The following is a 15,161-nucleotide window of genomic DNA, read 5'->3' as shown; positions in this document are numbered from 1 at the left end:
GATCAGCGAGAACAAAAGCACCAGTAAAACTCGTGACACAAATTGTGGCCTCTTGCTTTTCACTTCGGCACGAGGCTGGTGGGACCCTGGTTGGCCCCTTCCACTGTCCCAGGACCAGTCCGACCCCAAGGGCCAGGGAAAGGTCTGGTCCCTGTCCGCAGGAGCCACGTCGACGGTCGGTGTTCAAGCAAAATATTTACTCGGTAAACATCCTATCATCTGAGGTGTGGCAGGACAGCACGGGCTCTGAGACATTTCGTTTTGCTCAGCGCAAGGGGCCTAATGGAGGGACTGGAAGAGCCCAAATCGGCCCTCAGGGGCCTGAACGAAAAGCTGAAGGGGTTTCTGGAGCACATGAATCAGTTGGAAAAGACCAACTGCGAATTGGAGGAGCAGATCGGCGAATGGGGAATGAGGAACATCGCCCCTCGGCGGAACTGGAGCGACAAGGAGGCGCTGGCACAGGAACTTCGGGCTCAGGTGGGTTGGTGACGTTTCCTCTAATTACCCTGCATCTTATCTGCAACTTATCTTTCTCATTACATTTGATATCCCAAGGCACTAACACAACGTGGCCCTGAAAAACCCCTCAGACTGGCTCGAGGTAACGAGTCTTAACTAAGACGTTAAATCTTTTTCTCAGATGCATTGTCTACTGTAGTGTTTCTCAATTTGGCCCCTGGAGGCTCCACTGCACATTTTAGATGTCGCAGTACTTTGACACACCCAAATCAGGTTATGGAGCCTCTGCTAATGATTTTGCAGAGGCATGTCTGGTTAAAAAACATTACAAATGTGCAATTCTGGTGGCCCCCAGGAGCCCTATTGAAGTTGGTTGATGTTTGGCCCCAAATCTTTGTTAAATTAGTGCCACTACTATATATGAAAGTAAGCATACTGTATGTTCGGAATAGCATACTATCAAACCACAGTATGTGTACTGTTCAGCATGTAATGATTGCATTACATTCTATATTCAAGATTAAGGATTTATTCGTTATGGCATACTATATATTTTTTTGCATACTCATTTTAATACTATTTATGCAGTATGCAGTATGTTAATCTAAATTCAAGATTAATGGCATACTAAGCATACTATTTTTTGCAGTATGCAGTATGTACAATACACTGAGTTCAAAATGCTAGTATGGCATATGCACTCAGTAATCATATTACAGAATGCCTACTACTGTACTACTGTTAATTGTGAAGAATATGCTAAAATGTTGTATGCATGCAATAATTAGATGGAAAACAATGTTTGATACTAAGATATTTTGTAATAACTACATGACATTCTATATTCAAGATTAAGGATGTGTTCGTTATGGTATACGACTCTTTTTGCATATAATTTTGCAGTATGTACAGTACACCAAGTACAGTATACTATATGAATCTAAGGATATGTTTTGAGTGACATACTACCACATAACGCTTAACCACATACTTATCTATGCTGCAGTACTCATACTGTATACTGTGCATAAACGCATATTCTTCATTTTGAATATAGAATGTTATGCTCTTTATGGCATACTATTTTTGCATAGCATTTTTTATATTATTTTGCAGTAAGTACAGTATACTGGGTACAATATGCATGCAATAGTTAGATGACATACTATATATTTGAGTCTCATGATAAGTTCAGAATGGCATAATACCATATTACTCATATCATACAATTTTTGGCGTATATAGTATGTATACTGTGCTGCATGTAAAAATTGCATGACATTCTATATTCAAGATCGGATATGTTGGTTATGGCGTTTTATGGCTCTTTTTAAAAACTATTTTGCAACATGCAGTATGTACAGTTTTACTGGGTACAATATGCATGCATTAATTGGATGACATATATTTGATTCTACCAATATGTTCAGAATCCCATACTACAATGCTACTCATGCTATTTATGCAGGATTCTGTGCAGAGTATGCATGCTATAATTGATACTGCGGACATGTTTGCAATGGCATATTACCGCACTACACATTCGGAACAAAAACTAAAACCAAAGCACAATATGCCCTGTGTGAGCCTAGCAGTTTGCATAAGCTGTATAAACACATAAACATTCACTATTACCTGTACTAACTCCTTATATAACCACAAAATACATTATATATGAAGTTCACTTTTGACATTGACAATGATTAACCAAACATTGCTGTCACGATGGCTCATGAATCATCAAAATGGCAGACAGCCAATCATAATGTGCTAAGCTAATATTGTGCTTCATGAGAGAAACAATATTCTACCAAACTATAGAAAGCCGTTATGTTGATAAACCTGTTGATAAACACTTCATTTGGAATGGAATACCAGTTTACTGCTTATTTTTTTCTTATTCAGCATTTTTAACCCAAGTTTGTGTAAAATGTCTGATCAAGCAATTATGGGAAATATTGAATGTCGTACTGCATTGTGGGATCCACAAACCTAGTGGAGTTCTGGTTTTATACAGAACATTTTGACATATTTAGGTCATTCAAGTATGGTCATGTAAAAATCAAAAACTGTGCTGAGTATGCATACTATATAATTTGCTGAAATAGTAAGTGTAGTATGCTAATTGCCAAAGACCAGGTTTAAACCAGGTTTTAGGCTGTTGGTTGGTAATAGATGACACTATATATTTGATATTTGATATTATATTTGATATGATTTAATAATTACATGACATTCTATATCCAAGATTATGACATACTAACCTTTTGCCTACTATTTTGCATACTCTAATACTATCTTGCAGTATGCACTATGTACAGAATACTGGGTACAATATGCATGCAGTAATTAGATGGCATACTACATATTTGAGATGAAGGATATATTTAGAATGCCATACTACCATAGTACGCATAATATTTATGCAGTATGTTAACTGTGTGTAGTATGCCAATATCCTGTATGTATGCATTAATTAGATGACATACAGTTCTATATATTTTAGACAAATAATGTTCAGAATGCCATACTATCATGCCTATATATGAATCCAAGGATATGTTCAGAATGCCATACTACTGTACTACTATTTATGTAGTATAAAGTATGTACAATTTACTGTGCCACTCATAATAATTACAAGACATTCTGTATTCAAGATTGATGACTTGTTCATTATGACATGCTCTTTTTGCATACTCTATCACTGTTTTTCTGTATGTTCTGTGTACACTATACTGGGTACAATATGCATGCAGTAATTAGTTAGCATACTACATATTTGAAACTAAGGATATGTCAAACTATCATACTAATATTATTTTTGCAGTATACAGTATGTACAGTATACTATGCCACTTTTAACAATTACATGACTATCTATATTCCAGATTGATGATTTGTTATTTTTGACAGTGCATACTGAGAAGTATGCAAAAATAGTATGCAAAAATAGTACTGTGTATACAATATGCATGCAGTAAATAGATGGCATACTACATATATGAGACTAATGATATGTCGAGAATGCCATACTACCATAGTACACATACAGTTTGCAGTATGTTATTTGTGTAGAATATGCCATTATTCTGTATGCATGCATTAATTAGATAACATACAGTACTATATATTTGAGACTAATAATGTACAGAATGCCGTACTATCACACTACTCATACTATTTGTTTTCAGTATACAGTATGTGCAGTATACCACTAATAATAATTACATTACATTCTATATTCAAGATTAAAGTCCAACTGAAATCAAAATGGACCCTATTTACTTTGTTAGCGCATATTACTAGACTTGTGGTGAACAATTAATCCGTGCAAGTTAAAACACGGAAAAAAATGTTTTGGCTTCGTAATCTTTAATCAAAATCTGAAAATGCCCCTCCTCTCTGCATTGGAGGACCTTCCCTGATGACGTATGCTTGACGGCTTGGGTTGAGAAATGCTTAACCACTCCCCTCAAATCGTTAGCAGGCTTGGGAGGGTTACTTTAAAAATGTATTCCGTTACAGTTACAAATTACTTCATAAAAAAAGTATTCAGTAACGTAATCCAAGTACTATAATATGAAAGTAATGTAACTGATTACTTTTGGATTACTTCAAGGTCACGTATATAAATAAAGTCAAGCAAGAAGAAATATTATTAAAACAACAACAACAACAAAAAAAACTTATTAAGAATTTGGCCTTAACACATTAACACAGGCCTGAATATAATATATTTATGTAAAGGGCTATACAGACATCTAGTGGCTAATGTATGGTATTACAGATTATTTTGTTTTATTTTTAACAAATTTTTAACAAAAAAATAAAAACACAACATTTTTACACAATCTACATATTAGTTTATTTTAAAATAGGCCTACATGTTGACTAAAGCCGTGATCTTTCTTAATTTGCCTGACTGAACTTGAGGCGTTGGCAGTGGGAGTTCCCCTACGTTACCTAGACAGCGAACATCCCGTTACGTGAGAAAAGATTAAGAAAGGACATTTTGAGTACTAAAAAAGCTACTCTCCTAATTTCTACAAAATAGCAGCGGGATTTCCATGAATTAAAAGCGATTTTACCCGCAGGCAGCATCATTTCTACTAGCAGCAGTGATTCAATCTGCGTCTGAGGAGATTGTAGACAGCTGTTATTTGCACATGCACCAGCGTGAGTCATTACTGGCAACAGAACCAGGAACTACTGTAAGTAGCGCGCTCGTCTTAATATAGTGTTATTATGCCAAAATACTAATTTATTTCGTTTTAAATGAAACCATTGTAATCCTGAAAGTATTCCCCCTTTTTTCAAAATGTAACTATAATCTGATTACTACGTTTTTTGACGTAACTGTAACGGATTACAGTTACTGGATTTTTGTATCCTGATTACATAACGCCGTTACATGTATTCCGTTACTCCCCAACCCTGATCGTTAGTCTGTAATGAGCGAGAGATGGAGAGGAGGAGCACTAGAGTAAAACCCTGCCCTCTATTCAATATTCCTTTTCACTGGGAAATACGTCACAGCACTGGAGAAAAGTCGTTTGCAACTTCCGGTTCACGCGGACTTTAATGATTTGTTCACTACTCTTTTTTGCATACTATTTTGCAGTATGCACAATGTACAGCGTACTGGGTACAATATGCATGCATTAATTAGAAGGCATATTACATATTTAATTTGAGATATTTGTTAAGGATGCCATACTACTGTACTACGCATACTATTTTTGCAGTATACAGTATGTATACTGTGCAGCGTGCAATAATTACGTGACGTTTTATATTAAGATTAAGGATATGTTCATTATGACATACAATTGTTTTACATACTGTGTTGCTTAGTTTTTTTTAACAGACTAAGACTTTAAACCAGGTTTGTATAGGCTGTTGGTTTGAATTGAGTGGGACTAACAGGTACTTTAACTTTTACCAGAGGGATGTTGGACAGATGTCTAACACCTGTGTTTCCTAAATCCGTTCCGGTGCCAGAGGCCACACTGACCTTAAGAAAGATCGTTAATCCTTTCGCACCTGGCTTGATCTTTGACCCTAACATAATAACAACCTGCAAAAGATTTGCACAAATGCCGATAGCATAGTTTAAAAAAGACTTTTGTGTTGGATAGCTAACTGTTTTATGTGCTCTGGAGGGGAAATCAATCACTCCGTCAAGAGATCAATCAATGTAATGAACAATGTGCACAACAAGCATTAGGTGAGAAATCTTGGCAGCATTTAAGTCTTCATAACTTCCTTTAGTTGCTGTGTTTTGCATATACTGTCTGTTAGGCAGTAGACAGCCTGAAAAACCACATGTTGATGCACACCCTAATCTTTTAGAAGTTCCCATAGTTAGATGGGTGTTGACAGCCATTAATCATCAATGAGACTTGTAATTTAAAAAAAAAAAGAAAAAACAATTATATCATAATTTTAATCAAATTGCTTAAGAGGGTAATTTCTACCAACGGGCAATTATAATGTTCTCTATCTTGATTGAAAGTATGTTTTTCCTCCTAATTCTCCTTCTTCTGTGCTTGTTTTGGCAGGTTAGCATGATTCTAATGGAAAATGCAGATGTTTTGTTACAGTCCGATGGAGTGAAACGCAGGGCGGCACATTTAAAGACCAGGTTAGAAACTCTCAGTAAGCAAGAAATATGAAAACCACCTGAAATTACCAGGTACAAAGTAGACATTATTATTGTTATTATTTTAAAGACTTTGCATTGTGGGATATACACTACCCAACCTAGCATGTTTTGTACATTTGTCCAAATGAAGTAGGTCAGAAAATTTGCATACTGTGCACCTTATTCATTATACCCCCGCATTCCGACCATGTTTTCACATCAAATGAACAAAAATATAAAAAATATTTTGATTTGAACATGTGATTGCCCTCTTGTGTTGAGAAACAGCAAGTGCCTGGAAATACCACTGAATGCTTGATAATGAATTAACAAATATGACACATAATCTTCAATTACATAAGATGTTCTTGGATGACATCAGTCTAACTTTCATAGAAAGTCAACGCCTTGTTTGTTAAATATGATCAGTTTAATGCATTTAATAACAGGGCTTGCACCGAGACTGTATGCTGTTGGTTACCACAGAAAATAATTACAAGTACAGTTTGTAAAAAAAACACATACGTTTTACATAAATATTTCTGTGCTCCATGTGCTTTCATTGAAAGTGAACTGAATTAAGAATCCAAATGATTTTCTGTGGGAATCATTTACAGTAGAACCGAACTTATATTTAATGTGGAATATTCCTTTAAGGCGGGTTTCCCCAACAGGGGGTTTCCTTTGGGATTTGTGAGAAATGCCAATTTAATACTTGAATTTAATTAAATACAAATGTATAATAAAGAAATATAATGAAAATAAGTGAAGGATGTTGTGAAATTAATTCTGTTTTGAAAATATTAACTTTACTTAAATTTTTTGAACTTTTGATGACATTTTGATGACTAAAATACTTTTTTTTTAGGGACATTCTCACTTGTCAAGTTGATCTGTATAGAACATGTTTTAGTTTTAAGTGCACTTTGTGGTTAAAAATGCAGTTTAGCTTTTTATAAAAACAATAGTAGTCCGTTGTGTGTCTTACATTTAGATACCTAAGTATGTGCATGTGTGTGTAGGTGTGAAACCGAGGAGAAACTCCGTCTCCTAAAGGAGAAGGAGGTCTCACGGCTGAAGATGAAGAAGAAAGAGGTGGAGATGGCCAACACACTCCTGGAAAAGCAGCTTTATGAATCCCAAAATGAGTTGCAACAAATCATGGAGGAACATGAGGTATGTGCTTGAAATGTCAGTTAGTGATTGTGTTTGTTACTGTGCATGACATGTCAGTCATATTCACAATTTAATGAGAGAGACCTTGACGTCTTGCTTTTGTATGAATACTTGTTAAAAATGTTCCTTGATGCCTTAGTGCCAAGTTGCGGTTAGCCTCGGGATAGGGTGTGTGTGTGTGTGTGTGTGCAGTTGGAGTAAATGTGAAAAATGCAGGACATGTCATGCACAGTTGTTAAATATGCAATGCTGATGTATTATTAGTTGTCTCACTCTATTGTAGTTATACCTTTTACATTTGTATGGAAGCAAAAAATCAGTGAACAAAGTTTCCCCTCCAATGTAAATTCCTCCATAGGAATCAATTTAAAGCTATACTGTGTAGGATTTTCACCCATCTAGTGGTGAAATTGTTTATGACTACCAACTGAATATTACTTTCTAGCCCCTCCCATTCCGAGGGCGTTTTAACTCCTACGGTGGCCGTATTATTTCAAATCTGCCGGCAGTCGCGAGTAATCTCCCCCTCGCATTCGTCACGGTGCCACTGAGTGTAAAAACGCGAAAGGCGAAGCTTGAATGTCCAGGTATGTCCCTCTTTGGCTAATGTACTTTCAAGATGGAGGCGCAACATGGCTGCCGCCATTCGAGCGACTCGCTCGTATGTATTCTAAATGGCAGATTCTTCGCTTACGAGAATACTTGATTAGTTGGTAGAAGTAATTACACATTAATGAGCACATATCATTTTGAAAGAAAGTGTTTTTTTGCTAAGAATCAACTTAAAAAATTACACAGTGTACCTTTAAATTCTTGTTTGCAGCAAATATTTGGTGTTGGCGTGAACAAATCTTTATCGGTTCGTCTCAGAGGTTTAAGAGTAACAATATCTATCCTGTTTATGTATCTTCGCCATAACTAGTCGGGCCAATGACATACAAATATAGACAAATGAAATTGGGTTGCAGATGTCTGAATGACATGTTGTTGTAGACTCGGGAAGAAGTTCTGCCACAGTACGTTTTCGTCAGACTCTTTTGATTCCTCATGAGAGGAGCCCTTTAAATTCTCCTCTTCCTCCCTTTCTTTTTCCACCCCCTCTCTCTCTCTCTTTCTCTCTTTCTCGTTGGCTGACAGAGAGAGCTGGATCAGCACCAGCGGCGAGCAGTAGAGGAGTGTGATAAAGTGCTAGCGCAGGTTGCTGCAGGAGAGGATGGCAGAGGAATGGATCTCTGCCGGACTAGCACCCAGTGCGACCACTCCAGCCCAGCCCAGAGCAGCCCTGATTCAGCCATGCCACCAAATCCAGCCCCAGGCTCCTGCCCCGCTTCACAGACAAGGCCCCGAAAGGATGCAACCAGCCCTACGGCTGCGTTTCTGCCACAGGTACGAGTATTCTCTCTCTCTCTCTCTCTCTCTCTCTCTCCTTCAAACACTCTCTATGGTCTGCTGGCCAGGCACTGCAGAGCAATCGTAGTGTGTGTGCGCATGTGTGAGGGAGTGAAAAGACTGCTAAACATCAATAATTATTAAAAATAGAATGAGGGATGTCAGTCCCATTGAGCATAACCATTGTTTTTTGCTAATTTGTCTTCCTGAGAATTTATGTCCTCACACAAAAACACGGGCCGCTGGCCTCATAACTCTCCTTGAAAAACAGCAACACATTGCAGCATGTCTTTATGAAAACTCCTGTGATAAATTGAGGGTATTTATGCCATAGTACTCCAAGGTACTTGGTAGGTGTCCAAAAACAAGGATTTACATGGTACCATGTCTAAAATACAAGGTATTACCATGAGAAATGTTTCAGAAAACATGATATTCCAATTGAACATATTCCAAAAAAACATGGTAGCACTATGATACCATGTTCATAAACATGACAGGATAATGGCACTATGTCCAAAATCATGGTAGTACTGTGGTACTTTTTTGTTAGCGTGACCCTTCCATTTATAGTATTCATTTATAATTTATATTGGATAAGACTATGTTGTTTTTGGAACAAGTACTTTGGAACACATGCATGTAATTTTCCATTTCTGTGGAACTGCTATCGTTCTTATCAGATGGAGACTGAGCTGATTCCTAGACTGTGATATACGTCAGCTCAGACCACAAGAGCATCTGTTCAGTTTTCTTTAATGTGGTCTTTAAGTCCCACTTTAGCACATAACTTTATTTTGTGAGGTAAATCATTGATGATTAAGATGAGTAAGAGGTTTCCTAAGGCACAGTGTGATGAAACCTCCATAAACCATGGTAAGCAATATAAAAAAGGCTCAAAAATGCATATTTTTTTTGTTGTCTGCAGTATTCTTATGTATACACTGTGTGTGCTGGGGTTTGTGGGTAGGTGAGAGCAGGTGACGAGGTCCTGAAGGAGGCACGAGCCGAGCTCACTGAGGCCCGAAAGCAATGGCACCGTCTACAGGTCGAGATTGAATCGCTAAGTGCCTTGGTGCGTTAAACTCCCACAAACATGCCCACAGACACACCCGGACACACATATTCCAATTCAGGAACATGTAGACACACCTAAACACACACTCTCACTTTCATCTGAACACATGAGACATAAATTAAAATATCACTTACTGCTACATTGTATGAACGCAGGTCTGAATCCGGAACCTCCGGAATTGGATTCAACCACTATTTTAGTAGATCAAACAATTAGTTTGCAGTGCCAATTGAGTGTTAAATGCACATCAACACTTAACCTTGAGGGAACGGGTGACGAATCCCTGTAGGATTTGTCACCATTCTTTTCATGACTTCATAATTTACAAATCAAGTACTGAGAATAACCGCAAATGGCTATTTCAAGTGACAATAGTTGTTTTCTTTAATGATTTTGGCGAGTTATGTGAAGGTTGTGGGCTCAAATCCCAAAGCCCAAACCCTATTGTAGGCACCACGTTATGCGGGTTGAGCTCTGGAAATCTAACCCAAGTGTTGGTAGAGCCTTGTTCTACCACTTGACCAGTTCATAAATTGTTGAATTATTTGGATTTCCAGTGACCATGTGTCCTTGATCAAGATACTTAATGGTGGTGGCTTTGTGGTTAAACTCAAGGATGATAAACAGAAGGTTGCTTGATGTCCTGCAAGGCATGATCCACGAGCTAATAATGGGGGGGTTATTGTCAGATTCTGGAATATTGCTAGTTTGATCCCTGCAAAATGGGATTCTTGAGTCATCACCATTGTGCCAAGGTACTCAATAACTTGTTCCTTCAGAGGGACCGTCAATAAAAAAAAAAAACTCCATGGTTCAGTCACAATAAGGTGCAGTCCATGAGCCATTAGCATTGTGCTCTTGTGCAAGGCACCTAATCCCAGGTTGCTCCGGTGGAATTGTCCCAGTAAAACATGATGTCATCACATGGACTGTCATCAAAAGACTTTGTGGGGGGAAATAACTGACCACTAAAATGACTTGCCCTTAATACAAGTTGCCTTGCTTGTGTTGCTTGACCCTACAAACTTTAGTCACTGTCCACTATTTCCATCCCCCTATTCCATTCCATCAACCATGGAGATCCATCCTTCCATCATTTATGCTGTAGCCTTTCCCAGTATCTTGTGCTGTAGGCTGACCCTGGTGGTGTCGGTAATAAATGACAAATCTGTTTTATCCCACCAGGAGAGGAGTCTCCAAAGCACCCTACACCACACTCAGCTCCAGTACTCCGTGCAACTCAAGGATCTGTCCCGGTCTGTAAGGAGTCTGGAGTCTGACCTGGAAACAGTGCGAGATGGTCTGGAGGTCCAGAGACAGAACCACAGCCAGCTCCTCAACACCAAGATGAGGCTGGAGAGAGAGATCGCAACTTATAGGAAACTCCTAGAACACGAGGAGGGCAGGTAAAGGAGGGATAGATTTATTGAGGTGTATTCATTAATGCAATAAAACCAAAACCCTTAGCACACGCTCAAACTTGCATGATGTGGTTTATGTAACTACCAAGGTAATACACTGGAATTTTCACAGGGTTGGCTGTGCGCCCTTGCTATCATTCACAGTCAGTCAACCCAAAGAGGTTTCTAAGTTTCCTAAGGTGACTGTGGTCTTGAGTGTGCTTTTTCTTTCACTCCTGAATTGCAGGTTTCTGACCTCAGATGGTCAGTCTCTAAAGCTGAAGCCATGGAAAGGGTCAATTTCTGCTCTTGAGCAGAACGGTCTACCCAACGGATGTGACGAGGATGTTACTGAGCCGTTCTTCAGTGAGAGAACACCAATAAGAAGCCCAGCCCTTCAACGACAGCAGAGTCTTGTCACCCTGACAGGTGAGGATGATCCTCAAACTCGTTGTCCAACCTAACACTAGCACTGAAATGCACCTTGTTTCAGACTTGAGGTGTCATTCTCAACAACAGTTTCATCATACAACTGTGAGTCTGAGAGATGTTATGCAACTTTTGTTTGTTGTTTTCATCCAGAACCAGTCAGAAACAAAGACGGGGAGATCTGTACTGTGAAGACTCAGGAGATTCTGGAAGGAAATGTAGTGAGGGAGAGTGCCGAGGGTCACGGAAATGTGGAGTGAGTTTACATTAGACTCATTTTCAAGCCTTGCCTAGCTGCACTGAAGAACCATAAGAATTTCACACCTTCAGAACAAAGATCTTGACGTGCTTGCATGTGACTTCGCAGGCAATAAAAATGATGGTGGAACTTCTTCATCATCATCTTATGCTCCAAACGTCCTTATTAACAGATTTTGTTGCTTACTACTTTGCTTTTTTTTGTGTGCGATAGGACAGAGAAGATTGACAAGGTCATCAGGCAGTGGGAAGGCTCATTCTTTAAAGGAAATCCCAAGCTGAGGAAGAAGTCTGTGTCTCTGCGTTTCGACCTTCACATGGCTGTAGCGGACGAGGGCTGCAGCCAAATAAAACAGGACAGTCTCCCTAACGTGGAGGTCCGTCTGGTCATGAGGCGGTCTCGCAGCATACCCACCTTTGCGCAGTGATGTCACAATGCTACTACACCACAACTGTGACATCGCCATGCTACCACATCACAACTGTGACCTCACAATGCTACTGCGTCACAATTAAGTAGTGGTGACCACGTCTCTATTTCTCAGCAGCTAATGAAAAGTGAACCACTTTAGTGACGTCATAGAACTTTTGCCATTTGAGAGGGGAAAAAAAACGTCAAATCACCAGTAAAGTGTTCGAAAACAGAAAGCCAAATTGCTCTTATGATTGTAATGAATTCACTGCACATTAGGCTACTTTAAGAAATTGCAAGCAAAATTAATTTGTAATTGATTTATTTTTCTTCAAACTTAGGTCTTCGAAAATAAATGGAGAGTATGTATGTCTTGCGGTGTTTCAAATTTCGTGCAGTTGTGACTTTAGAGTATGACGTTCTCTACTGCCACATTATTTTTGATTAGTATATATTACGTTAGTCAAAATATAGAATAACAATTGGTTTGTGAAAATGCGTTTAGTTTATATATTTATAGAGCTTAGTCTTAAGTCTCACAGTGAAAAATGGTCAATGTGGACACAGACAAGATTTCACATTCAGCGCAGAGTAACAAAAGATGCCTTATTGCATTTGACAAATGCTACTAGAATTAGTTTTACACTCCAGTGAACGCTAAGGGCGTATCAAGTTCTGTTTCTGCAGGAAACTGTAGTGTGAATCAAAATAAAATATTGTGAAATTTGCAAGAATAGCAAAACTCAGCAGCCAAAACAAAAGATTTATGGCAACACCGATGTACTGTCCCGCACAGACGTTTACAAAATGAGTAGCAGTAAAAGTCATCAGTCTATCACTGCGGAGAGATCGAGATGCTAAAAGTAAAATTTCGACTATGATCTTCTCTACTAATTACACTCGCCTCAAAGTTACATTGCTTCGTATTACGAATGCATATAGTTTACACTTCATTTAAAGTGCAAATACTGTGTCTTCCAATCTAAAATTATGCAGGATGGAAAACTTGACATGATCATGCTTTACAAAAAACATGAAAAGATTTTGCATTACTCACATGCATATATTAATAATTTAAATTGATTTATTTACATACCCTACCTCTGGTTGTTGTTGTAGCCTACTGTAAATACATGGGGTTCTTCCTGATGCAACAAAGAAATGAATACACATACATACATATATTTAATTTAAAGTTATATTAAATCTGAATTAATCTATATCCCTGATATATGAATGATATCACCTTATGGGCTTATTTAGCGCTTTAGTTTATTATGTAATGCACACTCTGGTGTCACATACAGTAGGAGAACCTTCACGTTTCATCTCAAGGGATTGTGACTCACTTTAAGAAATGCGAAGAGAAATTACACTGTATGCATTGGTAAAAATGCCTATTTGATATGCACTTTAGAGGCAAACTTTCAGATTTGTATCTGTATTCTACATTCTTTTTCCAGATGACTAAGTTGCTTTTTGTGAAACATAACCTTTTTTCATCTGTATAATATCCATAAGCTGTGCCCTGCTGAGTGATTTGGCTAAAACACTGTATGACAGGTGCTAATAAAGCTATTATTATTTCCAGATGAGCTATTTATGTTATGAGCAAAGCTGTCCAAAGATACTTCAATATATAGACCACAGTGCCTGGAAAACTAGAACACAACATGGACGTCCCAGTTAAGTCTGGAACAGATTGTAACAGAACAAAAATGACAAATAAAAGTGATTTAACATAGGTTTCATACAGATAATGGCAAACGAAACAAAATATGTTGCACAATTGTTAAACATAGCAGGTTAGCATTGTTTTTTTATATGTTAACAATGCCCAAAACCATTTGTGCAGAAGAAAAGAGAGTATGTCATGTCCTCTTGTTTAGTTGTTGAGAGATGTAATGCCAAAGCTTGACAAGCAGTTTTTAAATGTACAAAACCAAAACATTTAGCCAAAGGCTAATGCAAACAATGTGTGCTATTCATATTGACAGCGAAGTGCAAAGAAAGTAATTGGTGTCCAAACTATAACCTAATGGTATGCTTTGATATTTTGGGATGTGGGCCTAATATGTGGAATATTAAAGCTCTTTATGAAGATTAACTTCACAAGTGAATATGAACCGCAAAACCCATTCTGAACCTGAAAAGTGACAACCAGTGTCAAAAAGTCATCTAAGAATGTTTTACTCAACTTCAAATATATATTTTACACCAGTCAAAAGGATCTCCATTAGTACACAAATGGTGTTTGTAATATTTTTGCATTTTCTGAGGAAAATATGAGTCGGCCTAAATGCTATATGATACATTGCTGTGGCTAATTGGGCAGTGAGTGTTATGAAGAAAGAATGAATGCTGCTCTCTAGTGGTCATATATGAACCAAGTTTCCCTCCTCTTTTATGAAGTGTTGCATACTTTTGAGTGCACTGAATTTGAATGGGAACGTGTTTAGGTATGCAGATATACATGTCTATCCACCACTGTAGGCAACTTTGACATATAGCCTAATGTACTAACAACAACCGTGTAAATAATTTACTCTGCTGCTTTAAAGTACAATTTTACCACAAGGATGACTTCGTACCTATAGCACACAAAAGATAGGCTTAAGCCAGAGCCCGTCTACGGAGAGCCTGCCCACTCCCTATTAAGTCCTATTGTACCGAATTTTGGTTGTAGTTCCACCAGAGTTCCACTGGGGGCGATCGCCCATGAGTGCAGAATGAATGGGAGTCTATGGGGCTAGACGGCTAAATTTGCCTCTTTCACCCGATTGCCGTTGAGAAATCTCAGATTTGATTGTAGGTTTTGCAAGTTCAACATGGGTTATAGGTCGAAAGTTGAATGAACGAGTACTTATGTCCTTTCGATTTCTTACAGGTTGAGTTGTTGTTGCCCATAAC

General features: G+C 38.1%; 1 protein-coding gene across 1 annotated transcript; it reads left to right on the top strand.

The window, feature by feature from the left end:
* On the top strand, positions 1 to 13,312 carry krt222 (keratin 222). Its single transcript, XM_084416496.1, has 9 exons — positions 1 to 480; positions 6,027 to 6,109; positions 7,132 to 7,285; positions 8,423 to 8,671; positions 9,645 to 9,749; positions 10,938 to 11,158; positions 11,400 to 11,581; positions 11,735 to 11,837; positions 12,054 to 13,312. Exons 1-9 carry the CDS (start codon positions 283 to 285, stop codon positions 12,265 to 12,267), a joined length of 1,509 nt encoding a protein of 502 aa, XP_084272622.1. The 5' UTR covers positions 1 to 282; the 3' UTR covers positions 12,268 to 13,312.
* The last annotated feature ends 1,849 nt before the right edge of the window (positions 13,313 to 15,161 follow it).

This window comes from Rutilus rutilus (assembly GCF_951802725.1).
Source record: "Rutilus rutilus genome assembly, chromosome: 8".
Lineage (NCBI taxonomy): Eukaryota > Metazoa > Chordata > Actinopteri > Cypriniformes > Leuciscidae > Rutilus > Rutilus rutilus.
This window is presented reverse-complemented; position numbering and strand designations above follow the sequence as displayed.